This window comes from Convolutriloba macropyga, unplaced genomic scaffold (genome assembly GCF_964194025.1).
Source record: "Convolutriloba macropyga unplaced genomic scaffold, txConMacr16.3 SCAFFOLD_1600, whole genome shotgun sequence".
NCBI classification, from domain to species: domain Eukaryota; kingdom Metazoa; phylum Xenacoelomorpha; order Acoela; family Convolutidae; genus Convolutriloba; species Convolutriloba macropyga.
The window spans coordinates 1-21,942 of record NW_027450346.1 but is presented as its reverse complement, the minus strand read 5'-3'; the positions used below and the strand labels follow the sequence as shown (position 1 = coordinate 21,942).

Sequence of the window (21,942 nt, the reverse complement as noted above, 5' to 3'; positions counted from 1 at the left end):
TCTTTTGCCTGAAAGCTTTTATTGTTAATATTCCAATTGTCTTGTTTTTCAGAAATAACTCAAAAAATATCTATATTTTATTGCCCGAGGTTATCTTATTGTTCCGACCCCCACTTTAGTGGGGAGGGAGGAACAATATACTCAACTGGGTTTTCTTTTGTTCAGTCAATTTTGGCCGATCGATATATTCATCGTAGAGAATTGTAAGTGGTATCATGAAAAAGCCCGTCCAGCGTAGAGTACGGAATTAAAAATTTCTTTCGATTTTCGTTTTTACAGGGAGTTATCGAGGTTTAAAATTTTGTGAACATTCTACTGTTTTTGTTCACATTTTTAGTATTTTTTGCTAAAATTAGGCAAAATTTCGCTAATATAATTCACAATAAGTTAAAATTTTTAACAGCAGAGTGTTGTTGTTACCGTTAGAGATAGAAAAGCGTTGCTGAATTGTTTTATTGAAATTTTTTTGGCCAAAATTTTGGATAAAATTTTCAAAATTCAAACTTTTTTCGTCAAAAATGGCACAAAATATGCTTTTTTGGTCCTATTTGTTAGAGTTTGCCAGACTTAGTGATCTAGAAAGATTGACACAGAATCTCTAATCTCCAAAAAACCGCTAGTTGCAATTAGGCGCCACATGAAAGTCTTATGGAAATAAAACTTTGACCTTTTTTGCAGATTTAACTCGATAATTATACAAAAAGCATCGTTTTTTTTTAACATTTGAAGAATTTCACTCAACAATTGGTCTAATTCGCGAACACTTGGAATACCTGGTCAATTTGCTGGGCGTGCGACAAAATCAGGGAGAGGTTCGATGACAGCATGGATTTTTAGAATCGGAGACTTTTTGTTTTTATTTTGAAGCTGCCTTTTTTCAAAATATTTTGCTTTCGTTTTTTTATGTTAATTATTGACAAAACTTTTTATTCACGGCTTCGTTAATGAGAGATTCATTTTTTGTAAATTTCAGGCCAAGTATAGATACTGTTTGTTTTCAGAGAGCAAAAGGGTTTTTATGGCTTTGAGGAAGAGTTTTAGTAAAATTAAACTGAATTCTTGTCTTTTGCCTTCAATTGTTTTTCTTTTGGGAGTCTGATTTCTAAGTTTAACCACCTGAAAAACTTCAAATTTTTTTTCTAAAGAGGTGAAGGTGAACGATTTCTATTCATTTGGTTGTTACCTATTGTCTCTCAAGTTATTGAATGTATATATTTTAAGGAAAATTCTGTGATTTTTTGAACTTGTTAATTTTTTATATTATTTTAGTCAACATTTTGCTTTTTCTCAGTAAGGACAGGACAACGTTTTCTCCTTGTAGAATACAAACTAATTTTGTGGCTGATTGTATTAACAGAAGCTTTTCATGTTTTTGGTACTACAAATTTTCATACAAAATTTTCTGATTTTTCTGCATAATTGACCATTTTTGCTGTTTTTTTTCTTTTTTTTGGAAATTGTCACATTATTCAACAATCTAACTGCAAAAAACTAAACAACATTTGAAATTGAACATAATTTTTGTTTTTCTAACATATGGTTTAAAGAGCTGCGACACCGTTCTCTTGCAGAAATTGGTAGAGTTTTTTATTATTGCCCTTTTTTTGTAGTTAATATTGGTTGTCATATGTCAAATATTTTGTAATAAAAGGTCTCAGTGGCCAAATAAATAGAAAAAAATGAACTTAATAAATGATATCAGTAAATAGCTTATTGCTGTTTTGACTTCCGAATTAAAAAAAAGAGTAATAGTATTCTTCAATTTTTTGTTGTGGTTTGCGTTTTTTTTTGTATTTTACAATGTTGTATCATTTTCGTACATTAGCCTCATTATTTAGAGCTCTTTTTAATGTTTTGTCGAATTAAACAATAATTATTTTGTTATTTATAAGTTTTAAATGATGTCTTCAGCGCTTAGACAATTTGTTTCAGAAGAATTTTGGGAAGTTTGGAAACTTTTCAGTTTTCTGGTTCTTTTGTTGTCATTTTGTGATAATCGTTTTACAAAAAAAGACGTTGTGATAAGCGAAGGAGACGCAATTGAAGATTTTATATTCTCGCAGTTAAGATCTTATAAATTTAATGGCTTCAAAACTGTGGTTTCGTAAAGCTGTTTGTGAAACTTATTAGTTCAGCTTGTATTTAATGTTATTTTTTAGTCCTAAGACTTAGTCTCATTAATAACATTCGCAATTATTTTTCCTAAAAGTTGCAAGACTAACTGTCTGCTCTTTCGCTTTTTGTTGGCTATGAATTTTATAAATATTTGTTTTTAATAAAAAAAAGATAGATTTTTGAGATCTAACAATTTTATTTCTGTTAAATTGTAGCTAAGCATCTCTATATACAATTCACATCATTTATCGATTGAAATAAAAATTGCTCTTTATAACGGTTTTTTTCCTCGAATGGTCTTTCTTCTTGGAGCAACCAGTTTTAATAAGACCAATTTTCGTGACTTTTGCTTATTTGCCCTTTTTTGTAGCTTTTTGTTTTCTATTCACAGTATCATAAAAATGGGCGTCATTTGATATACAAATGTTGTCAATTGTAAAGATTGCAAACGACAGTTTTTATTGTTTTTAGTGATCAGCTTAATATTTAATTGATTGGGGGGACATCGTTTTCGTGCATAATTTTTCGTGCAAATTTTTTATTTTTGCGTATATTTGTCGTTCTTTTTGTAGTCTTATGACATATCTTTGATAATGAAAGGCCTCAGTGGCTCTTTATTGAGGTATAAAAGACTCACTCAATGACTTCATTTGATGCGTAATGTTTCTAATCAGTTCAAATTTATTTCTTTTTTAAAAAAAGGCAATGTTTGAATAAACTTTGCCCCTTTTGCTCATTTCTAGTCCACTTGTTGCCAAGACGGATTGAGGAAAAGTCCCATATTTAGTTCCAAAAAGTACCGGTTGGTTCATCTTCTTATTATAAATTTTATCTGATGCCATTTTGATTTGGTTATTAGTGGTTTTCAAAAAAAATGGACAAGGAGTTTTGGTTGTAATTAATATTTGTAACTATTTGATATTTATTGCCGTCTTTTCTGATAGTCATATTATGGTAGCCACAGGAGGTCTCATAAGCCCTCTAGAGTAGATTGTTATATTCTTTTAGTGGTTTGTTGAACGATATGTTGATATGTTAATTCTTTTAATCTCTTCCTCATTTGGTAGACAATTAACTGAAAAATGTAGATGAGCGGGGTCGGAACTTTATGTGCGAACGCACATTACCGAGCCGCCTTGTTGACTTCCATTTTCAATACACCATACTTTCACGGTAGATTTGTTCAGCTGAGTTACTGCTACTCCACCAAAGCTTTTCAGAGGAATGAATACAGAGTCAGAGATCCTCACAAACTAAAAGTTAGAAAATTTTCACGAAAAACGTAATAAAAGTAATAAAATTAGTAAAAACAAAACAAATTTTCATTTGATGTAAGAAAAATAAAAAAGGAGAATAGTTATGGCGGAGGTAGAAGATGTAGTAGAGGCAGCTAATGATGGAAAAAAATTTAACCAAGAGAAGTTCTTACGCAGGCAAGAAATTTTGTCTAACGCTGCATTTTTGTAATCAATGTCGGGGAATCATCAAATGAAACACAGTTTACATGTTAAACAATAGAATATATGATTAAATAAATTTTAAGTCATTTAAGATAAAACATTTCTACTATAATTCAGAGTTAAAGAGAGTAATAGATAATGGGGTCACGCCACATAACAGCAGCTGAAGTGCAGCATCAACAAAAGAAAAAATGAGAGAGAGAGAGAGAGATAAAACATGAACGAGAAAGAGAAGGAAAGAAACCACATTTAACAGAGAGAGAGAGAGAGAGATCGAGAGAGAAAGAGAGAGAGAGAGAGAGAGAGAGAGAGAGAGAGAGAAAGAGAGAGAGAGAGCTGGAGATATTTTCCATGACGAGATTGGGCTCTCCAACGTCTATTTTTCAGGCCTTGTTAGTAATTAAATCATATAGAAAAAACTGGAAGGTGCAAAATTAAATAATTCCAGATTTTGAACTGGAAAAATGTTTAAAAGTCATTTTCTCTCTCTGGAATTTTGTCATGTAACCCATCTGCAAAACTTGAAAAGTCTCGTTGGCCAGTGATGATCGTTAAACTCAGAAAAGAACAAAATATTTTAAAAATTTAAAAACAATTGCAAATGTTAACAAAATCTTGCTAAAATTTGTGATTTTAATACCTTCAAAATCATTTAATTGTCTTAAGGGACTATCAAATATCACTACTTGAAGCCTTAAATAGTTTCACTGGCTCATAAAGATCAATAAACTTGGATCAAAATTTTCCAATAATGTGAAAAAAAAGTTACATTTTATCAAAAAAATGCTAAAGCTCGAGTCATTAGAACATTGATATCCCATTGAGATCCCACTTAACCAGTTGAGATCCCACTTTCCATATGGTTTGTTCAGAGGGCACACACGATGCTTCGAGCGCACTTGAGTCTGATCAGTGGATACTTTTGTCTGGGACTTGAACTTCATCCTGACCTTTTTTTTGAAAATCAAAGCTGCCAAGGCGACAAATAACACTTCATAATTTATGCAATGAACATTTTGAGAAGCATTCCAAATCAACGTTGTTTATGGAAAAAGTGACGAAACACCAACGAGTGAGACCTACTTGGGAGTGATATCATTTGTTTCCCTTCGTGAGTAGTCTCCCCCGCCTTCTCTTTGTAAAGATAGATGTCACCCGCATTCTCTAGCACCATCGCCTGCCACCCTCCCATAGGATGCAATAAAATAGCTTTTTCGCCCTTAAAAACACATAGATTAAGTAAGCTATATCTTCATAACACTTCAATTCACTTCACAGTGAAAATCTCACGTGACTCTAAAAAAATAATCTTTTGAAGACACGCTTAAGGAATTCCTGCAAAAGTTACACCACCTGTTGCTCTTAATATGATGATTTTTTGAGTGACTCGCACAAAAAATTTATTTAAAACAAGAACGACTAGCCTCGGGCGGATCGCTCGCAAACGACTCGGGGTAGTGGGGGCATTTAATGTGAGGGGGACAAACTCTAAATTTCAAATAAAGAACGGTTTACATTATTTAATCATACCCGGAAATTTACCAAATAACAGCCATCATTGATTATTTTAAACCCGCTCTGGACTGAAAGAACAGAAAAAAAAGTTTGTTTTTTTACTTTATTTACTTTTTGCTTTTTTTTTTTACTTTTTTGCAGTAAAATTTAATTTTAAAAAAAAATTTGTGAGCAAAATTTTTTTGTACAAAAATTTATTAACAAATTACGAACTATTTTGATTTCATTCCGTCTTTAGACATACTGATGTCTCTCAATACCAATAAGCAATAGTGATGGTATGGAAGAAGTATCAGAACAAAGTTCAAGCAGTGGGCATATAAAATTTGGCTCTATGAATTTGGGTTTAAAATTGGGTTTAGCAAATTTCCATTCTTGATTTCATTTTATGACTCTGTTCATTTTAGATTGCTTAGCTTGCCAACTGAAGTTCAAGAGAACTTTTAGTAGAGTGAATGAAAAATATCAAAGCTTTGACTAACGGTAAAGCGAAAAAAAATTCCTTAAAAAATATATATCAGGAAGACATGGGAATTTAATAAGTAAATTGGGATTCCAAAGACCACTATTTACATACATAATGATAACTTAATCCAGCCAGTAACAAAATAAGTAAATTTCTTTTAAATGTTTTTACGTTCGAACAATATTATATCCCAATTGAAACAACAATAGGAAGAAATAAGTTAGAATTGAATCTGATAACATTTTCCTGGAAAACTTTTACAAGTGAATATTTCAAAACCATATTTATATCACATTGTCCGATAAAAAAATTAGTTCTTGTTAAAAAACTACAGTTCGGTTGAAAAAAAACAGAAGAAATGTCATATATTGAAAGTGAAACAGCGAGTGAATTGCAAAGAAACTGAACAATCTAGTTGCAGATGTTTTTCGTAACCTTACCCTCGGCAAACCTCAAAAAGCAGTTTCGGTCCATTCAAGGCGCACTCAAACTACGCCAAAACGCGCTGAAAGACCCCACAAAATTAGCAAAAAAACTACAGAACCGGTTCAATTATTTTCTAATGAAAATCATGCTTATTAAAACTTTGATTATTTGTCACTCATTGAAAATTCCTAGGAAAACAGTAAATGAACAATTGAGCTTGAAAAATTGCAAGAAAGCCGGAATAAAATAAGAATTGCACAAAGCAGCACAAAAAATTAAAACGATAACAGAAATTTAACTTATTTTAGCCTATTTTTTCAATTAAAACGATTGTAAATTGATATCAATGTTATCAAAAGGTCGTCGCAACTGAAATGAATACGAATGTGAGGCAGAAAATTTATCGCAGACGGTATAAACCACAAAAAAAGAATCCACAAAATACACAAAATAAATTCCACAAATATCTTCCGATTGCATCTGAAAATCTATTATATGGTGAAAACCATCAAAAATGCTAAAAAACATATAATTATTCAAGAAAATGAGAAACCACTTTGTTGTACTGCTTAGTTTTTTACTTGATCCAAATACGTCGCGTCTGACATTTATTATTTAGAGGTAGGAGAATGCGTTGCGTTTGCTAGTTTACTTAAGTAAAGTTTCGAGTGTTACTTTTAGTATCGGGAATTCGCGCCGCAATTGACTATTTGAGTTTCTTAACTCACTTTTGAAGAGCGACAACTGAAAGTTAGCAGCAAAATTGAGAGAAGGAAGGATATTCTACAGTTTTAATCACTACAGGAAAATACGGTGATCATGAGCTGATTGCGAACAGTGACAGGAACCTCAAATTCGTTTATAGTGTGAACAGACAGATTCCCGTCTATCGCATGAATAAAGTTAAGATCAAATCAAATTCTTCAACTAAAATAAATTAAAGGTAAAATGAACTAAAAACTGCAATGAAATATGTTAATAAGTATATAGATTTAAAGCGAGAGAATATTAACCAATCAGATTTGAGTATTTAAAAACGCATAGAATTTGTTCCAATTTACGTACAAAGCTCGAAAAATGTGCAATTAACATAATTTCAAGTAAATCTAATCATAAGACCTATCAAATAAGACCTGATTCGGCTCAATAATTTCCGGGTTTTTGGATGCAATGGCGCAAAATGGTGACTGGCATTATTGAACTGATTCGTTATCAGACAAAACACCGGGGCCAAAAGAGCATCAAAAATTGCTGTCTAAAAAACCACTTGTGGATATGTTCGCCGTAATCTTAATACATTTTAATCTTAATACGTTGTTCTAAGCTTAATACGTTAACGAATACCAATACGTTGTCTTATGTGTCGTTATATATATATATATATATATATATATATATATAATATATATATATATATATATATAGAAACGAATTGAATTTATCAAAACGAGAGTGGTTTGCACCTTTAATAAATTAAATGAAAAGGAACTAATTACGGTAATGAATAATGATACCAATATTCAGTTCGTATGATACACTTCACATGAAAAGTTTATTGAAAACTGTTTCGAAAAAAAATACGCACGAGATCACTACTTCGCTAGGCCAGCAAAATTTTTACAATTCTTCTCGTTGTCTTGCAAAATTCGGCATTAACAAAACCTCATTCCGCTTTAATTCGATCAACCATTTGACTTAAATTCGGTTTTCACACTTGGCATTGATTTTAAAATCCTGTTTCAACTCCAACAAAATTATCGATACAAAAAAAACGTTCCACTGATACTTGTCTTCAAGTAGTACAAAACAGGGCCGCTATAACAGCTGGCTGAGAAGATGAGGGGAGGCTATTTAACACTTTTGTGAACTCCAGATCTCTTAAACTTCAACTTTTATTTAACACGGCTTTTCCCTCATGCAGCCAACTGGGAATTCACAATTTGAGCCAAAAACAAGAACTCATAGTTGAAAAAAGCATAAGAGTTGTTTTTACATTTTTAAACATTTGCCCTCGAGACTTTTTTACCTGAAAAGAAGATTGAAGATCTTCACACAGTGTTTCTTATTTGAAAAAAAAAAAACAAACTCGTTTGAAACTGCAAAACCTTTAAATATCAGGTATACATTTAGAAAACCAGAAAAAAATATTTGAGGCAAACAAATTTCGCATCTGCTGCTTCTCCGTCGAATGTCTGATCTGTTGCTTTTCAATAGTCTTGTTTGTTCTCCAGTTATGGGGGCTATAAATTGGTGGGGGAGGTAGGCTATTATGGTAAAACCCGAAACATCTAAATTGTCTTACATAGTGTGAGAACACAATCTCAGCATACCCATCACTCGTCAGTCTAATTGTATGGTATAGTTGTCTAATTTCCCTAGCAACCATTGAGCTGTTGCAGTTGTCATACATCTTCAGCCCACTCGTGGCCATCTCGTCAAAATCAAAGAAGAAACATGTGGATGGGGAGTAGACACGACCAGATCTCCTCTCTGTTCCAGCTCCGTCCAGAATTGCACCCAAGTAGGTTATTCCAGAAATAGAATGCACCTAGAAAAAGAATGAACGAATTGAGGATTTCTCCTGTAACCACCCCCCCCCCCCCCCACCTTCCACCCGCTTAGAGTGCATAAAAATTTCTGTAAATTTCTTTAAGCCCTCCAACTGCTGATTTCTAGTGACTATCAGTAATCATACAAGGTCATACGTGATTCACGATCATCATACAAGGTCATAGGTGATTCCCGGTAATACAAGGTCACATGTGATTCCCGGTAATTATACAAGGTCATATGTGATTCCCGGTAATACAAGGTCACATATGATTCCCGGTAATCATACAAGGTAAGATGTGATTCCCGATAACCATACGAGGTCATATGTGATTCCCGGTAATACAAAGTCACATGTGATTCCCGGTAATCCTACAAGGTCATATGTGATTCCGGATAATCATACAAGGTCATATGTGATTCCCGGTAATACAAGGTCACATGTGATTCCCGGTAATCATACAAGGTCATATGTGATTCCCGATCATCATACAAGGTCATATTAGATTCCCGGTAATACAAGGTCACATATTATTCCTGGTAATCATACAAGGTCATATGTGATTCCCGATAACCATACGAGGCCATATGTGATTCCCGGTAATACAAGGTCACATGTGATTCCCGGTAATCATACAAGGTCATATGTGATTCACGATAATCAGACAAGATCATATGTGATTCCAGGCAATCATACGAGGTTATGTGTGATTCCCGGTAATCATACAAGATCTTATGTGATTCCCGGTAATCAAACTAGGTTGTATGTGATTCCCGAAAATCAACAAGGTCATATTTGATTTCCAATAATCACACAAGGTCATATGGGATTCCCGGTAATCATAAAAGATCATACGTGATTCCCCCTAATCACACAAGGTCATATGGGATTCCCGGTAATCAAACAAGATCATTTGTAATTCCCGATAATCAGGAAAAGTCATATTTGATTTCCAGTAACCATAAAAGGTCATCTGGTATTCCCGGTATTCTTAAAAGGTCATAGGTGATTCCCAGTAATCATACAAGGTCATATGGGATGAACAGTAATCATACAAGGTGATATGTGATTCCTGGTAATCATACAAGGCAATATGTGATTCCCGGTAATCATGAAATGTCATATCGGCTTTCCGGAAGTCATACAAGGTAATATCGGATTCCCAGTAACCATACAAGAGCATATATGATTCCCGATAATCATACAAGGTCATGTGTGATTTCCGACAATCATAGAAGGTCATATGGGATTAACAGTTAACATACAAGGTCATATGGGATTCCCAGTAATTATACAAGGGCGTAGTGGATTCCCAACGATCATAAAAGAACATATTGGATTCCAGGTAACCATAGAATATCATATGAGATTCCCGGTAATCACACAAGGTCATATGTGATTTCCGTTATCCATGAAATCTCATATTGGACTTCCGGTAGTCACACAAGGTAATATCGGATTCCCAGTAACCATACAAGAGCATATATGATTCCCGATAATCATACAAGGTCATGTGTGATTTCCGACAACCATAGAAGGTCATATGGGATTAACAGTTAACATACGAGGTCATATGGGATTCCCAGTAGTTATACAAGGGCGTAGTGGATTCCCAACGATCATAAAAGGACATATTGGATTCCAGGTAACCATAGAATATCATATGAGATTCCCGGTAATCACACAAGGTCATATGCGATTTCCGGTAATCATACAAAGCCATATCAGATTCCCGGTAAACATACAACGACTTATCGGATTCGCGGTAATCATTCAAGGTCATATATGTTTCCCGATAATCAAACAAAGTCATGTGTTATTCTCGATAATCATACAAGGTCATATGTGATTCCAGGCAATCATACGAGGTTATGTGTGATTCCCGGTAATCATACAAGATCTTATGTGATTCCCGGTAATCAAACTAGGTTGTATGTGATTCCCGATAATCAACAAGGTCATATTTGATTTCCAGTAATCACACAAGATCTTATGTGATTCCCGGTAATCAAACTAGGTTGTATGTGATTCCCGATAATCAACAAGGTCAAAAGTGATTCCCAGTAATCATACAAGGTCATATGGGATGACCAGTAATCATACAAGGTGATATGTGATTCCTGTTAATCATAGAAGGTCATTTTTGATTACCGGTAATCATGAAATGTCATATCGGATTTCCGATTGTCATAAAAGGTCATATCGGATTCCTAGTAACCATACATGATCATATACGATTCACGATAATCACAAGCTCATGTGTGATTTCCGGTAATCATAAAAGATCATATGGGATTACCAGTAATCATACAAGCTCATTTGGTGTTCCCAGTAGTCATACAAGTGCGTATTGGATTCCCAGTGACAATAAAATGTCAGATTGGATTCCCGGTACTCAAACAAAACCAAACGAGATTCCCGATAATCATACAAGGTCATATGTGGTTCCCGGTAATCATACATGGTCACATGTGATTCCCGGTAATCATAAAAAGTCATATTTGACTTCAGCTAATCATAAAAGGTCATATGTGATTCCCGTTAACCATACAAGGTCATATGTGATTCCCGGTAATCATAAATGGTCATATGTGATTCCCAGTAAACATACAAGATCATATGTGGCTCCCGGTAATCATATAAGCTCAAATGTGATTTCTGGTAATCATACAAGCTCATATGTGATTCCCAGTAATTATACAAGGTCAAATTTGATTCCCAGTGAGCATACAAGGTCATATGTGATCCTGATAATCAAACCAAGTCATATGTGATTTCCAGTAATCATTCAAGCCATTTGTGATTCCCGGTAATCGTACAAGTTCATACGTGATTCTCGGTAATCATACAAGGTCAAGTGGGATTGCCGGTATTCACACAAGCTCATATTTGATTCCCAGTAATTATACAAGGTCATATTTGATTCCCAGTGGGCATACAATGTCATATGGGATTACTGGTAATAACACAAGATCTTATGTGATTCCCGGTAATCATAAAAGGTCATATGTGATTCCCGGAAATAATACACGGTCATACGTGATTCCCGGTAATCACACAAAGTCATGTGTGATTCCCGATAATCAAACAAATCTTATGTGATTTCCGGTAGTCATGAAAGGTCATGTGTTATTCCCGATAATCATACAAGTTCTTATGAGAGTTCCACTATACTTTCAAGGTCATAAGTGGTTCCCAGTAATCATACAAGGTGATATGTGATTACCGGTATCCATGAAATCTCATATAGGACTTCCGGTAGTCAGACAAGGTAATATCGGATTCCCAGTAACCATACAAGAGCATATATGATTCCCGATAATCATACAAGGTCATGTGTGATTTCCGACAATCGTAGAAGGTCATATGGGATTAACAGTTAACATACAAGGTCATATGGGATTCCCAGTAGTTATACAAGGGCGTAGTGGATTCCCAACGATCATAAAAGGACATATTGGATTCCAGGTAACCATAGAATATCATATGAGATTCCCCGTAATCACACAAGGTCATATGTGATTTCCGGTAATCATCCAAAGTCATATCGGATTCCCGGTAAACATACAACGACTTATCGGATTCGCGGTAATCATTCAAGGTCATATATGTTTCCCGATAATCAAACAAAGTCATGTGTGATTCCCGATAATCATACAAGGTCTTATGTGATCTCCGTCGATCATACAAGGTCATGTGTTATTCCCGATAATCATACAAGGTCTTATGTGGTTTCCGGTTTTCTGACAAGGTCATAAGTGATTCCCAGTAATCATACAAGGTCATATGGGATGACCAGTAATCATACAAGGTGATATGTGATTCCTGTTAATCATAGAAGGTCATTTGTGATCACCGGTAATCATGAAATGTCATATCGGATTTCCGATTGTCATAAAAGGTCATATCGGATTCCTAGTAACCATACATGATCATATATGGTTCCCGATAATCACAAGCTCATGTGTGATTTCCGGTAATCATAAAGGTTCATATGGGATTACCAGTAATCATACAAGGTCATATGGGATTCCCGGTAATCAAACAAGATCATTTGTAATTCCCGATAATCAGGAAAAGTCATATTTGATTTCCAGTAACCATACAAGGTCATCTGGTATTCCCGGTATTCTTAAAAGGTCATAGGTGATTCCCAGTAATCATACAAGGTCATATGGGACGAACAGTAATCATACAAGGTGATATGTGATTCCTGGTAATCATACAAGGCAATATGTGATTCCCGGTAATCAAATCGGCTTTCCGGAAGTCATACAATGTAATATCGGATTCCCAATAACCATACAAGAGCATATATGATTCCCGATAATCATAAAAGGTCATGTGTGATTTCCGACAATCATAGAAGGTCATATGGGATTAACAGTTAACATACAAGGTCATATGGGATTCCCAGTAGTTATACAAGGGCGTAGTGGATTCCCAACGATCATAAAAGGACATATTGGATTCCAGGTAACCATAGAATATCATATGAGATTCCCGGTAATCACACAAGGTCATATGTGATTTCCGGTATCCATGAAATCTCATATTGGACTTCCGGTAGTCACACAAGGTAATATCGGATTCCCAGTAACCATACAAGAGCATATATGATTCCCGATAATCATACAAGGTCATGTGTGATTTCCGACAATCATAGAAGGTCATATGGGATTAACAGTTAACATACAAGGTCATATGGGATTCCCAGTAGTTATACAAGGGCGTAGTGGATTCCCAACGATCATAAAAGGACATATTGGATTCCAGGTAACCATAGAATATCATATGAGATTCCCGGTAATCACACAAGGTCATATGTGATTTCCGGTAATCATACAAAGCCATATCGGATTCCCGGTAAACATACAACGACTTATCGGATTCGCGGTAATCATTCAAGGTCATATATGTTTCCCGATAATCAAACAAAGTCATGTGTGATTCCCGATAATCATACAAGGTCTTATGTGATCTCCGGCGATCATACAAGGTCATGTGTTATTCTCGATAATCATACAAGGTCTTATGTGGTTTCCGGTATTCTGACAAGGTCATAAGTGATTCCCAGTAATCATACAAGGTCATATGGGATGACCAGTAATCATACAAGGTGATATGTGATTCCTGTTAATCATAGAAGGTCATTTGTGATTACCGGTAATCATGAAATGTCATATCGGATTTCCGATTGTCATAAAAGGTCATATCGGATTCCTAGTAACCATACATGATCATATATGATTCCCGATAATCACAAGCTCATGTGTGATTTCCGGTAATCATAAAAGATCATATGGGATTACCAGTAATCATACAAGGTCATTTGGTGTTCCCAGTAGTCATACAAGTGCGTATTGGATTCCCAGTGACAATAAAATATCAGATTGGATTCCCGGTACTCAAACAAAACCAAACGAGATTCCCGATAATCATACAAGGTCATATGTGATTCCCGGTAATCATACATGGTCACATGTGATTCCCGGTAATCATAAAAAGTCATTTTTGACTTCAGCTAATCATAAAAGGTCATATGTGATTCCCGTTAACCATACAAGGTCATATGTGATTCCCGGTAATCATAAATGGTCATATGGGATTCCCAGTAAACATACAAGATCATATGTGGCTCCCGGTAATCATATAAGCTCAAATGTGATTTCTGGTAATCATACAAGCTCATATGTGATTCCCAGTAATTATACAAGGTCAAATTTGATTCCCAGTGGGCATACAAGGTCATATGTGATCCTGATAATCAGACCAAGTCATATGTGATTTCCAGTAATCATTCAAGCCATTTGTGATTCCCGGTAATCGTACAAGTTCATACGTGATTCTCGGTAATCATACAAGGTCAAGTGGGATTGCCGGTATTCACACAAGCTCATATGTGATTCCCAGTAATTATACAAGGTCATATTTGATTCCCAGTGGGCATACAATGTCATATGGGATTACTGGTAATAACACAAGATCTTATGTGATTCCCGGTAATCATAAAAGGTCATATGTGATTCCCGGAAATAATACACGGTCATACGTGATTCCCGGTAATCACACAAAGTCATGTGTGATTCCCGATAATCAAACAAATCTTATGTGATTTCCGGTAGTCATGAAAGGTCATGTGTTATTCCCGATAATCATACAAGTTCTTATGAGAGTTCCACTATTCTTTCAAGGTCATAAGTGGTTCCCAGTAATCATACAAGGTGATATGTGATTACCGGTATCCATGAAATCTCATATTGGACTTCCGGTAGTCACACAAGGTAATATCGGATTCCCAGTAACCATACAAGAGCATATATGATTCCCGATAATCATACAAGGTCATGTTTGATTTCCGACAATCATAGAAGGTCATATGGGATTAACAGTTAACATACAAGGTCATATGGGATTCCCAGTAGTTATACAAGGGCGTAGTGGATTCCCAACGATCATAAAAGGACATATTGGATTCCAGGTAACCATAGAATATCATATGAGATTCCCGGTAATCACACAAGGTCATATGTGATTTCCGGAAATCATCCAAAGCCATATCGGATTCCCGGTAAACATACAACGACTTATCGGATTCGCGGTAATCATTCAAGGTCATATATGTTTCCCGATAATCAAACAAAGTCATGTGTGATTCCCGATAATCATACAAGGTCTTATGTGATCTCCGGCGATCATACAAGGTCATGTGTTATTCCCGATAATCATACAAGGTCTTATGTGGTTTCCGGTATTCTGACAAGATCATAAGTGATTCCCAGTAATCATACAAGGTCATATGGGATAACCAGTAATCATACAAGGTGATATGTGATTCCTGTTAATCATAGAAGGTCATTTGTGATCACCGGTAATCATGAAATGTCATATCGGATTTCCGATTGTCATAAAAGGTCATATCGGATTCCTAGTAACCATACATGATCATATATGGTTCCCGATAATCACAAGCTCATGTGTGATTTCCGGTAATCATAAAAGTTCATATGGGATTACCAGTAATTATATAAGGTCAAATTTGATTCCCAGTGGGCATACAAGGTCAATTGTGATCCTGATAATCAGACCAAGTCATATGTGATTTCCAGTAATCATTCAAGCCATTTGTGATTCCCGGTAATCGTACAAGTTCATACGTGATTCTCGGTAATCATACAAGGTCAAGTGGGATTGCCGGTATTCACACAAGCTCATATGTGATTCCCAGTAATTATACAAGTTCATATTTGATTCCCAGTGGGCATACAATGTCATATGGGATTACTGGTAATAACACAAGATCTTATGTGGTTCCCGGTAATCATAAAAGGTCAAATTTGATTCCCGGAAATAATACACGGTCATACGTGATTCCCGGTAATTACACAAAGTCATGTGTGATTCCCGATAATGAAACAAATCTTATGTGATTTTCGGTAGTCATGAAAGGTCATGTGTTATTCCCGATAATCATACAAGTTCTTATGAGAGTTCCACTATTCTTTCAAGGTCATAAGTGGTTCCCAGTAATCATACAAGGTGATATGTGATTACCGGTATCCATGAAATCTCATATTGGACTTCCGGTAGTCACACAAGGTAATATCGGATTCCCAGTAACCATACAAGAGCATATATGATTCCCGATAATCATACAAGGTCATGTGTGACTTCCGACAATCATAGAAGGTCATATGGGATTAACAGTTAACATACAAGGTCATATGGGATTCCCAGTAGTTATACAAGGGCGTAGTGGATTCCCAACGATCATAAAAGGACATATTGGATTCCAGGTAACCATAGAATATCATATGAGATTCCCGGTAATCACACAAGGTCATATGTGATTTCCGGTAATCATCCAAAGCCATATCGGATTCCCGGTAAACATACAACGACTTATCGGATTCGCGGTAATCATTCAAGGTCATATATGTTTCCCGATAATCAAACAAAGTCATGTGTGATTCCCGATAATCATACAAGGTCTTATGTGATCTCCGGCGATCATACAAGGTCATGTGTTATTCCCGATAATCATACAAGGTCTTATGTGGTTTCCGGTATTCCGACAAGGTCATAAGTGATTCCCAGTATTCATACAAGGTCATATGGGATGACCAGTAATCATACAAGGTGATATGTGATTCCTGTTAATCATAGAAGGTCATTTGTGATCACCGGCAATCATGAAATGTCATATCGGATTTCCGATTGTCATAAAAGGCCATATCGGATTCCTAGTAACCATACATGATCATATATGGTTCCCGATAATCACAAGCTCATGTGTGATTTCCGGTAATCATAAAAGTTCATATGGGATTACCAGTAATCATACAAGGTCATATGGTGTTCCCAGTAGTCATACAAGTGCGTATTGGATTCCCAGTGACAATAAAATGTCAGATTGGATTCCCGGTACTCAAACAAAACCAAACGAGATTCCCGATAATCATACAAGGTCATATGTGATTCCCGGTAATCATACATGGTCACATGTGATTCCCGGTAATCATAAAAAATCATATTTGACTTCAGCTAATCATAAAAGGTCATATGTGATTCCCGTTAACCATACAAGGTCATATGTGATTCCCGGTAATCATACATGGTCATATGTGATTCCCAGTAAACATACAAGATCATATGTGGCTCCCGGTAATCATATAAGCTCAAATGTGATTTCTGGTTATCATACAAGGTCAAGTGGGATTGCCGGTATTCACACAAGGTCATATGTGATTCTCGGTAATCATACAATGTCATATGCAACTCCCGTAAACATACAATGTCATATGGGATTACTGGTAATAACACAAGGTCTTATGTGATTCCCGGTAATCATAAAAGGTCATATGTGATTCCCGGAAATAATACACGGTCATACGTGATTCCCGGTAATCACACAAAGTCATGTGTGATTCCCGATAATCAAACAAATCTTATGTGGTTTCCGGTAGTCATGAAAGGTCATGTGTTATTCCCGATAATCATACAAGGTCTTATGAGAGTTCCACTATTCTTTCAAGGTCATAAGTGATTCCCAGTAATCATACAAAGTGATATGTGATTACCGGTATCCATGAAATCTCATATTGGACTTCCGGTAGTCACACAAGGTCATATCGGTATCCCAGTAACCATACAAGATCATATATGATTACCGATAATCATACAAGGTCATGTGTGATTTCCGGTAATCATAGAAGGTCATATGGGATTACCAGGAATCATACACGGTCATATGGGATTCCGAGTAGTCATACAAGGTCGTATCGGATTCCGGGTTATCATTAAAGGCCATATTGGATTCCCGGTAACCATACAAGGTTATATGCGACTCCCGGTAATCATACAGGATCATATAAGACTCCCGGTAATCACACAAGGTCGTATTGGATTCCCGGTAATCGTACAAGGACATATATGTTTTCCGGTAATCGTACAAGGTCATACGTGATTCCCGAATATCATAAAGACCATATGTGATTCCAGGTAACCATGCATGGTCACAAGTGATACCCGGTAATCATAAAAGGTCTGATTTGATTTCAGGTAATTATAAGAGGTAATATATGTTTTCCGTTAACCATACAAGGTCATATGTGATTCCGGCTAATCATACAAGGTCATATGTGATTACCGGTAACGATACAAGGTCATATGTGACTCCCGGTAATCATATAAGCTCAAATGTGATTCCTGGTAATCACATAAGCTCATATGTGATTCCCTGTAATCATACAAGGTCATTTGTGATTCCCAGTAAGCATACAATGTCATATGTGATTCCCGATAATCTTACCAGGTCATATGTGATTTCCAGTAATCATACAAAATCATATGTGATTTCCGGTAATCATACAATGTCATATGTGATTCCCGGTAATCATTCAAGCTCATATGTGATTCCCAGTAATCATACAAGGCCATATGTGATTTCCTGTAAACGTACAAGGTCATATGTGATTCCCGATAATCTTACCAGGTCAAATGTGATATCCAAAAATCATACGAAATCATATGTGATTCCCGGTAGTCGTACAAGGTCATATGTGATTCCCGGTAATTATTCAAGTCATTTGTAATTCCCGGTAATCACACAAGGTGATTACGAGAATCGTTCAAGGTCATATGTGATTCTTGGTAATCATACAAGTTCATATGTGATTCTCGGTAATCATACAAAGTCATGTGGGATTAGCTGTAATCAAACAGGTCATATGTAATTCTCGGTAATCATACATGGTCATATGGGATTACCTTTAATCATACAAGGCCATTTCGGATTCCTGGTAATCTTACAAGGTCACTTCGGCTTCCGGTAATCATACAAAGTTATATTGGATTCCCGGTAATCATAAAAGGTCATATGTGAATCCTGGTATTTATACAAGGTCATATGTGATTCCCGGTAATTATTCAAGTCATTTGTAATTCCCGGTAATCACACAAGGTGATTACGAGAATCGTTCAAGGTCATATGTGATTCTTGGTAATCATACAAGTTCATATGTGATTCTCGGTAATCATACAAAGTCATGTGGGATTAGCTGTAATCAAACAGGTCATATGTAATTCTCGGTAATCATACATGGTCATATGGGATTACCTTTAATCATACAAGGCCATTTCGGATTCCTGGTAATCTTACAAAGTCACTTCGGCTTCCGGTAATCATACAAAGTTATATTGGATTCCCGGTAATCATAAAAGGTCATATGTGAATCCTGGTATTTATACAAGGTCATATGTGATTCCCGGTAATCATACAAGGTCATATGTAATTCTCGGTAATCATACAAGGTCATATGTGATTTCCGGTAATCATTCGAGGTCATATGATTTGTTTGATATCCTGGTAGTCATAGAAGGGTCATACAAATTTATAAACGATGCTTAAACAACCACAATTGTGACTCTCATTTAGCCTGAAGTAAGTTGGATAATGAAAGCCTGGTGGTTGTGGCGGAGGTGGTGGTGATGGGGGGGCGGGGGGAATGGTGAACTAAACCTAAAATTAAGCAGAACTGTTACCTGTTACCTGACAATCTGATTAAAGCAGAGGTAGTAACCATATTTTCGTACCAAAAGCGTCTTAAGAATTTTACCCATTTTCTTCGAGACCAAAATGTACAATGACCCCCTCCCCTCCCGCACTAACCTGATCATGAACAGGAAGTGGGGCATTTTGTACCCAATCGAAAAAGAGGGAAGTTTTGAAGAGCACTGTATCGTCTGGTGTCTCATCTCTGAAGGTGAACCTGTAAGAGCGGACCACGCTATCTTCATGCAGAGAAACACCTGAAAAACACCGCAAAAAACAAGCGAGATCTATATATGTTGATAGGTGGCCACAACGCACCCTAGTTATTATTACTTAAAGTGGGGGATTTTGTGGACAAAAAAGAAAACAGACATTGTATAAAATACAAATTAGTATTATCGTTCCTTGCGGGACTTAGTATAATTGTTCCTTGCCGCATATGCCACTCCCGCATAACCTACAATGTAGGGTTTTTTGCATGAAATCAAATATTTTCTGTAGAATTAAAGGGGTACAATAGCCCAGATGGTCCACGTTAATTAGTTAGGTGCACTGGCTTGTAATTAGTCTCTATATAAACGGTGCTTTTTAAATAATTATAAGCGTATCAATAAGATATCTTGATTTAAGATTAATCGAAAACATGCTCCTGATCAGAGCAGGTGTAGGAACGGATAATTAAACCAAGCTTTTTTCAAAATGTTCTTAATTTATACTGACCTCTTTGATTTGTTGCAAAGACAGAAACAATTTAGATCGGCGAAATGAGAAACAATTGAATAGAAAAATGCCAGATCATTTTAAACCGTTGGCAATCTTTCAAGGAGTAAATATTCACACTGGTAAATCGCTAAATGTGATTAAAATGGTAGCCACAAACGAATTTCCAGAAATTATGAAATTCAAAACAACTAAAGTCCCAAATTTACTAAAATTAGTTTTCGTCTGGTGGAGAGAAAGATTTCTTTGACGTGGATATCCGGTGGGGATTACTTAAATTGTTCCTGATAGCCTTATTTTCAACAAAATTCAATATAAATCTAATTTTCAACGTAAATTGTTAAAATCACGTATCATGATTTCGTTCAAGTCGAGTATAATAGTAGTACTCGTTATGATATTACTGCATTCAAGTCGCTTCATTCTTGCCTAATTAAACTTCAGTTTTCTGCTCCTCTAAGTTCCATACGAAGTTTAGAGTTAGCATTTTTCTTCCGACTAGCGGTATTAAAATTCCTCTTGAATATCCACAGGCAACCAGACGACGATGTATAAACCAAATATTGCATAATCTCAGAATCAAAAACCGTAAGTCTGCTAGAGATAAAAGATAACTTGACATTAAACCATTAAAGAGTTATATTGCTAATAAGGTGCAAATTTATTTACATGCTTATAGCCTGGTTTGGCTGCAACAGAATGGAAATGATCAACTAGTAACGTAGTAGGCAACCTTGAAAGAGAAACCGGAGGACACAGACAAAAAAATACAACAAAAACTACTGTGTGTATGAACACATCAAATGAGTATTGAAGATATTAACGAGCTGCACTCCTTCCTAGGATGCTAAGTGCGAACCCGTACTTAACGCCAAGTCAATATCAGTACTGGGCAAGTCTAATTCCAAGTCTAAGTATCAGTACTGATTCAGAGCTATGATCATAACACATTTAAGACTTGTCAGACTTGGCCAAGACTTGGCAAGTCTTAATCCATGTCTTGGCCAAAACTTGCCAAGTCTTAATCCAGTCTCAAATGGCCGAAAAAAAGGTCGAAAATCTTTCAAAAACTTAAGTCTTTCAGAGGGTAGGGCTGCCTGTTGACAGAAGACATGGCGAACTAAGTTGTCGCATGTAATATGTATCAAGTAGACAATATCACGGTCTCCATAAATCCAAGTACCTGATGGGATATGGCGTTCTATTGAAGCGGGTTAATACGCATATGGTTGTGTTGTGGAGTAAACACCGACGACATCGTTACCTTTGCACTGTTATTTTATAAATACTGATTGATAAATTCAACGTGCTGTAATTTGAGAACCTGATACAGTCTCTTCCAATTTCTAGGGTCACTAACCCAATTTCAAAAGGTAACACTTTTAAGCACATAACCTTTTGCGGTCTTAATGAGAAGCAGACGCTTCTTTGACAACGTGAAGCTCTGGTGGAAACAATTTACATATTTTCAAAACCTCCTCAGATGTTTTCTAGGAAATACTCAACGAGTTGGTATATTTTATTATTTTTACAACTTTTATGTTTGTATAGTTGCTACCAATCCAAGTAAAGCCTCCTTCCTGTAAATTATTCTACCAAGAATTGTTGTTGTGCCTGTAGGATCCCCAGGCGAGAC

General features: G+C 35.8%; 1 protein-coding gene across 1 annotated transcript in view; it reads right to left on the bottom strand.

The window, feature by feature from the left end:
• Nucleotides 1–19,843, bottom strand: part of LOC142355817 (uncharacterized) — a gene marked incomplete at both ends in the record, with an annotated part of 32,791 nt that extends 12,948 nt beyond the window's left edge. The window contains 3 exons of the mRNA XM_075407862.1: nucleotides 4,659–4,794; nucleotides 8,285–8,530; nucleotides 19,704–19,843. Of these exons, the coding sequence (XP_075263977.1) occupies nucleotides 4,659–4,794; nucleotides 8,285–8,530; nucleotides 19,704–19,843 (522 nt within the window). The remainder of the gene's footprint in view (nucleotides 1–4,658; nucleotides 4,795–8,284; nucleotides 8,531–19,703) is intronic.
• Nucleotides 19,844–21,942: the final 2,099 nt, after the last annotated feature.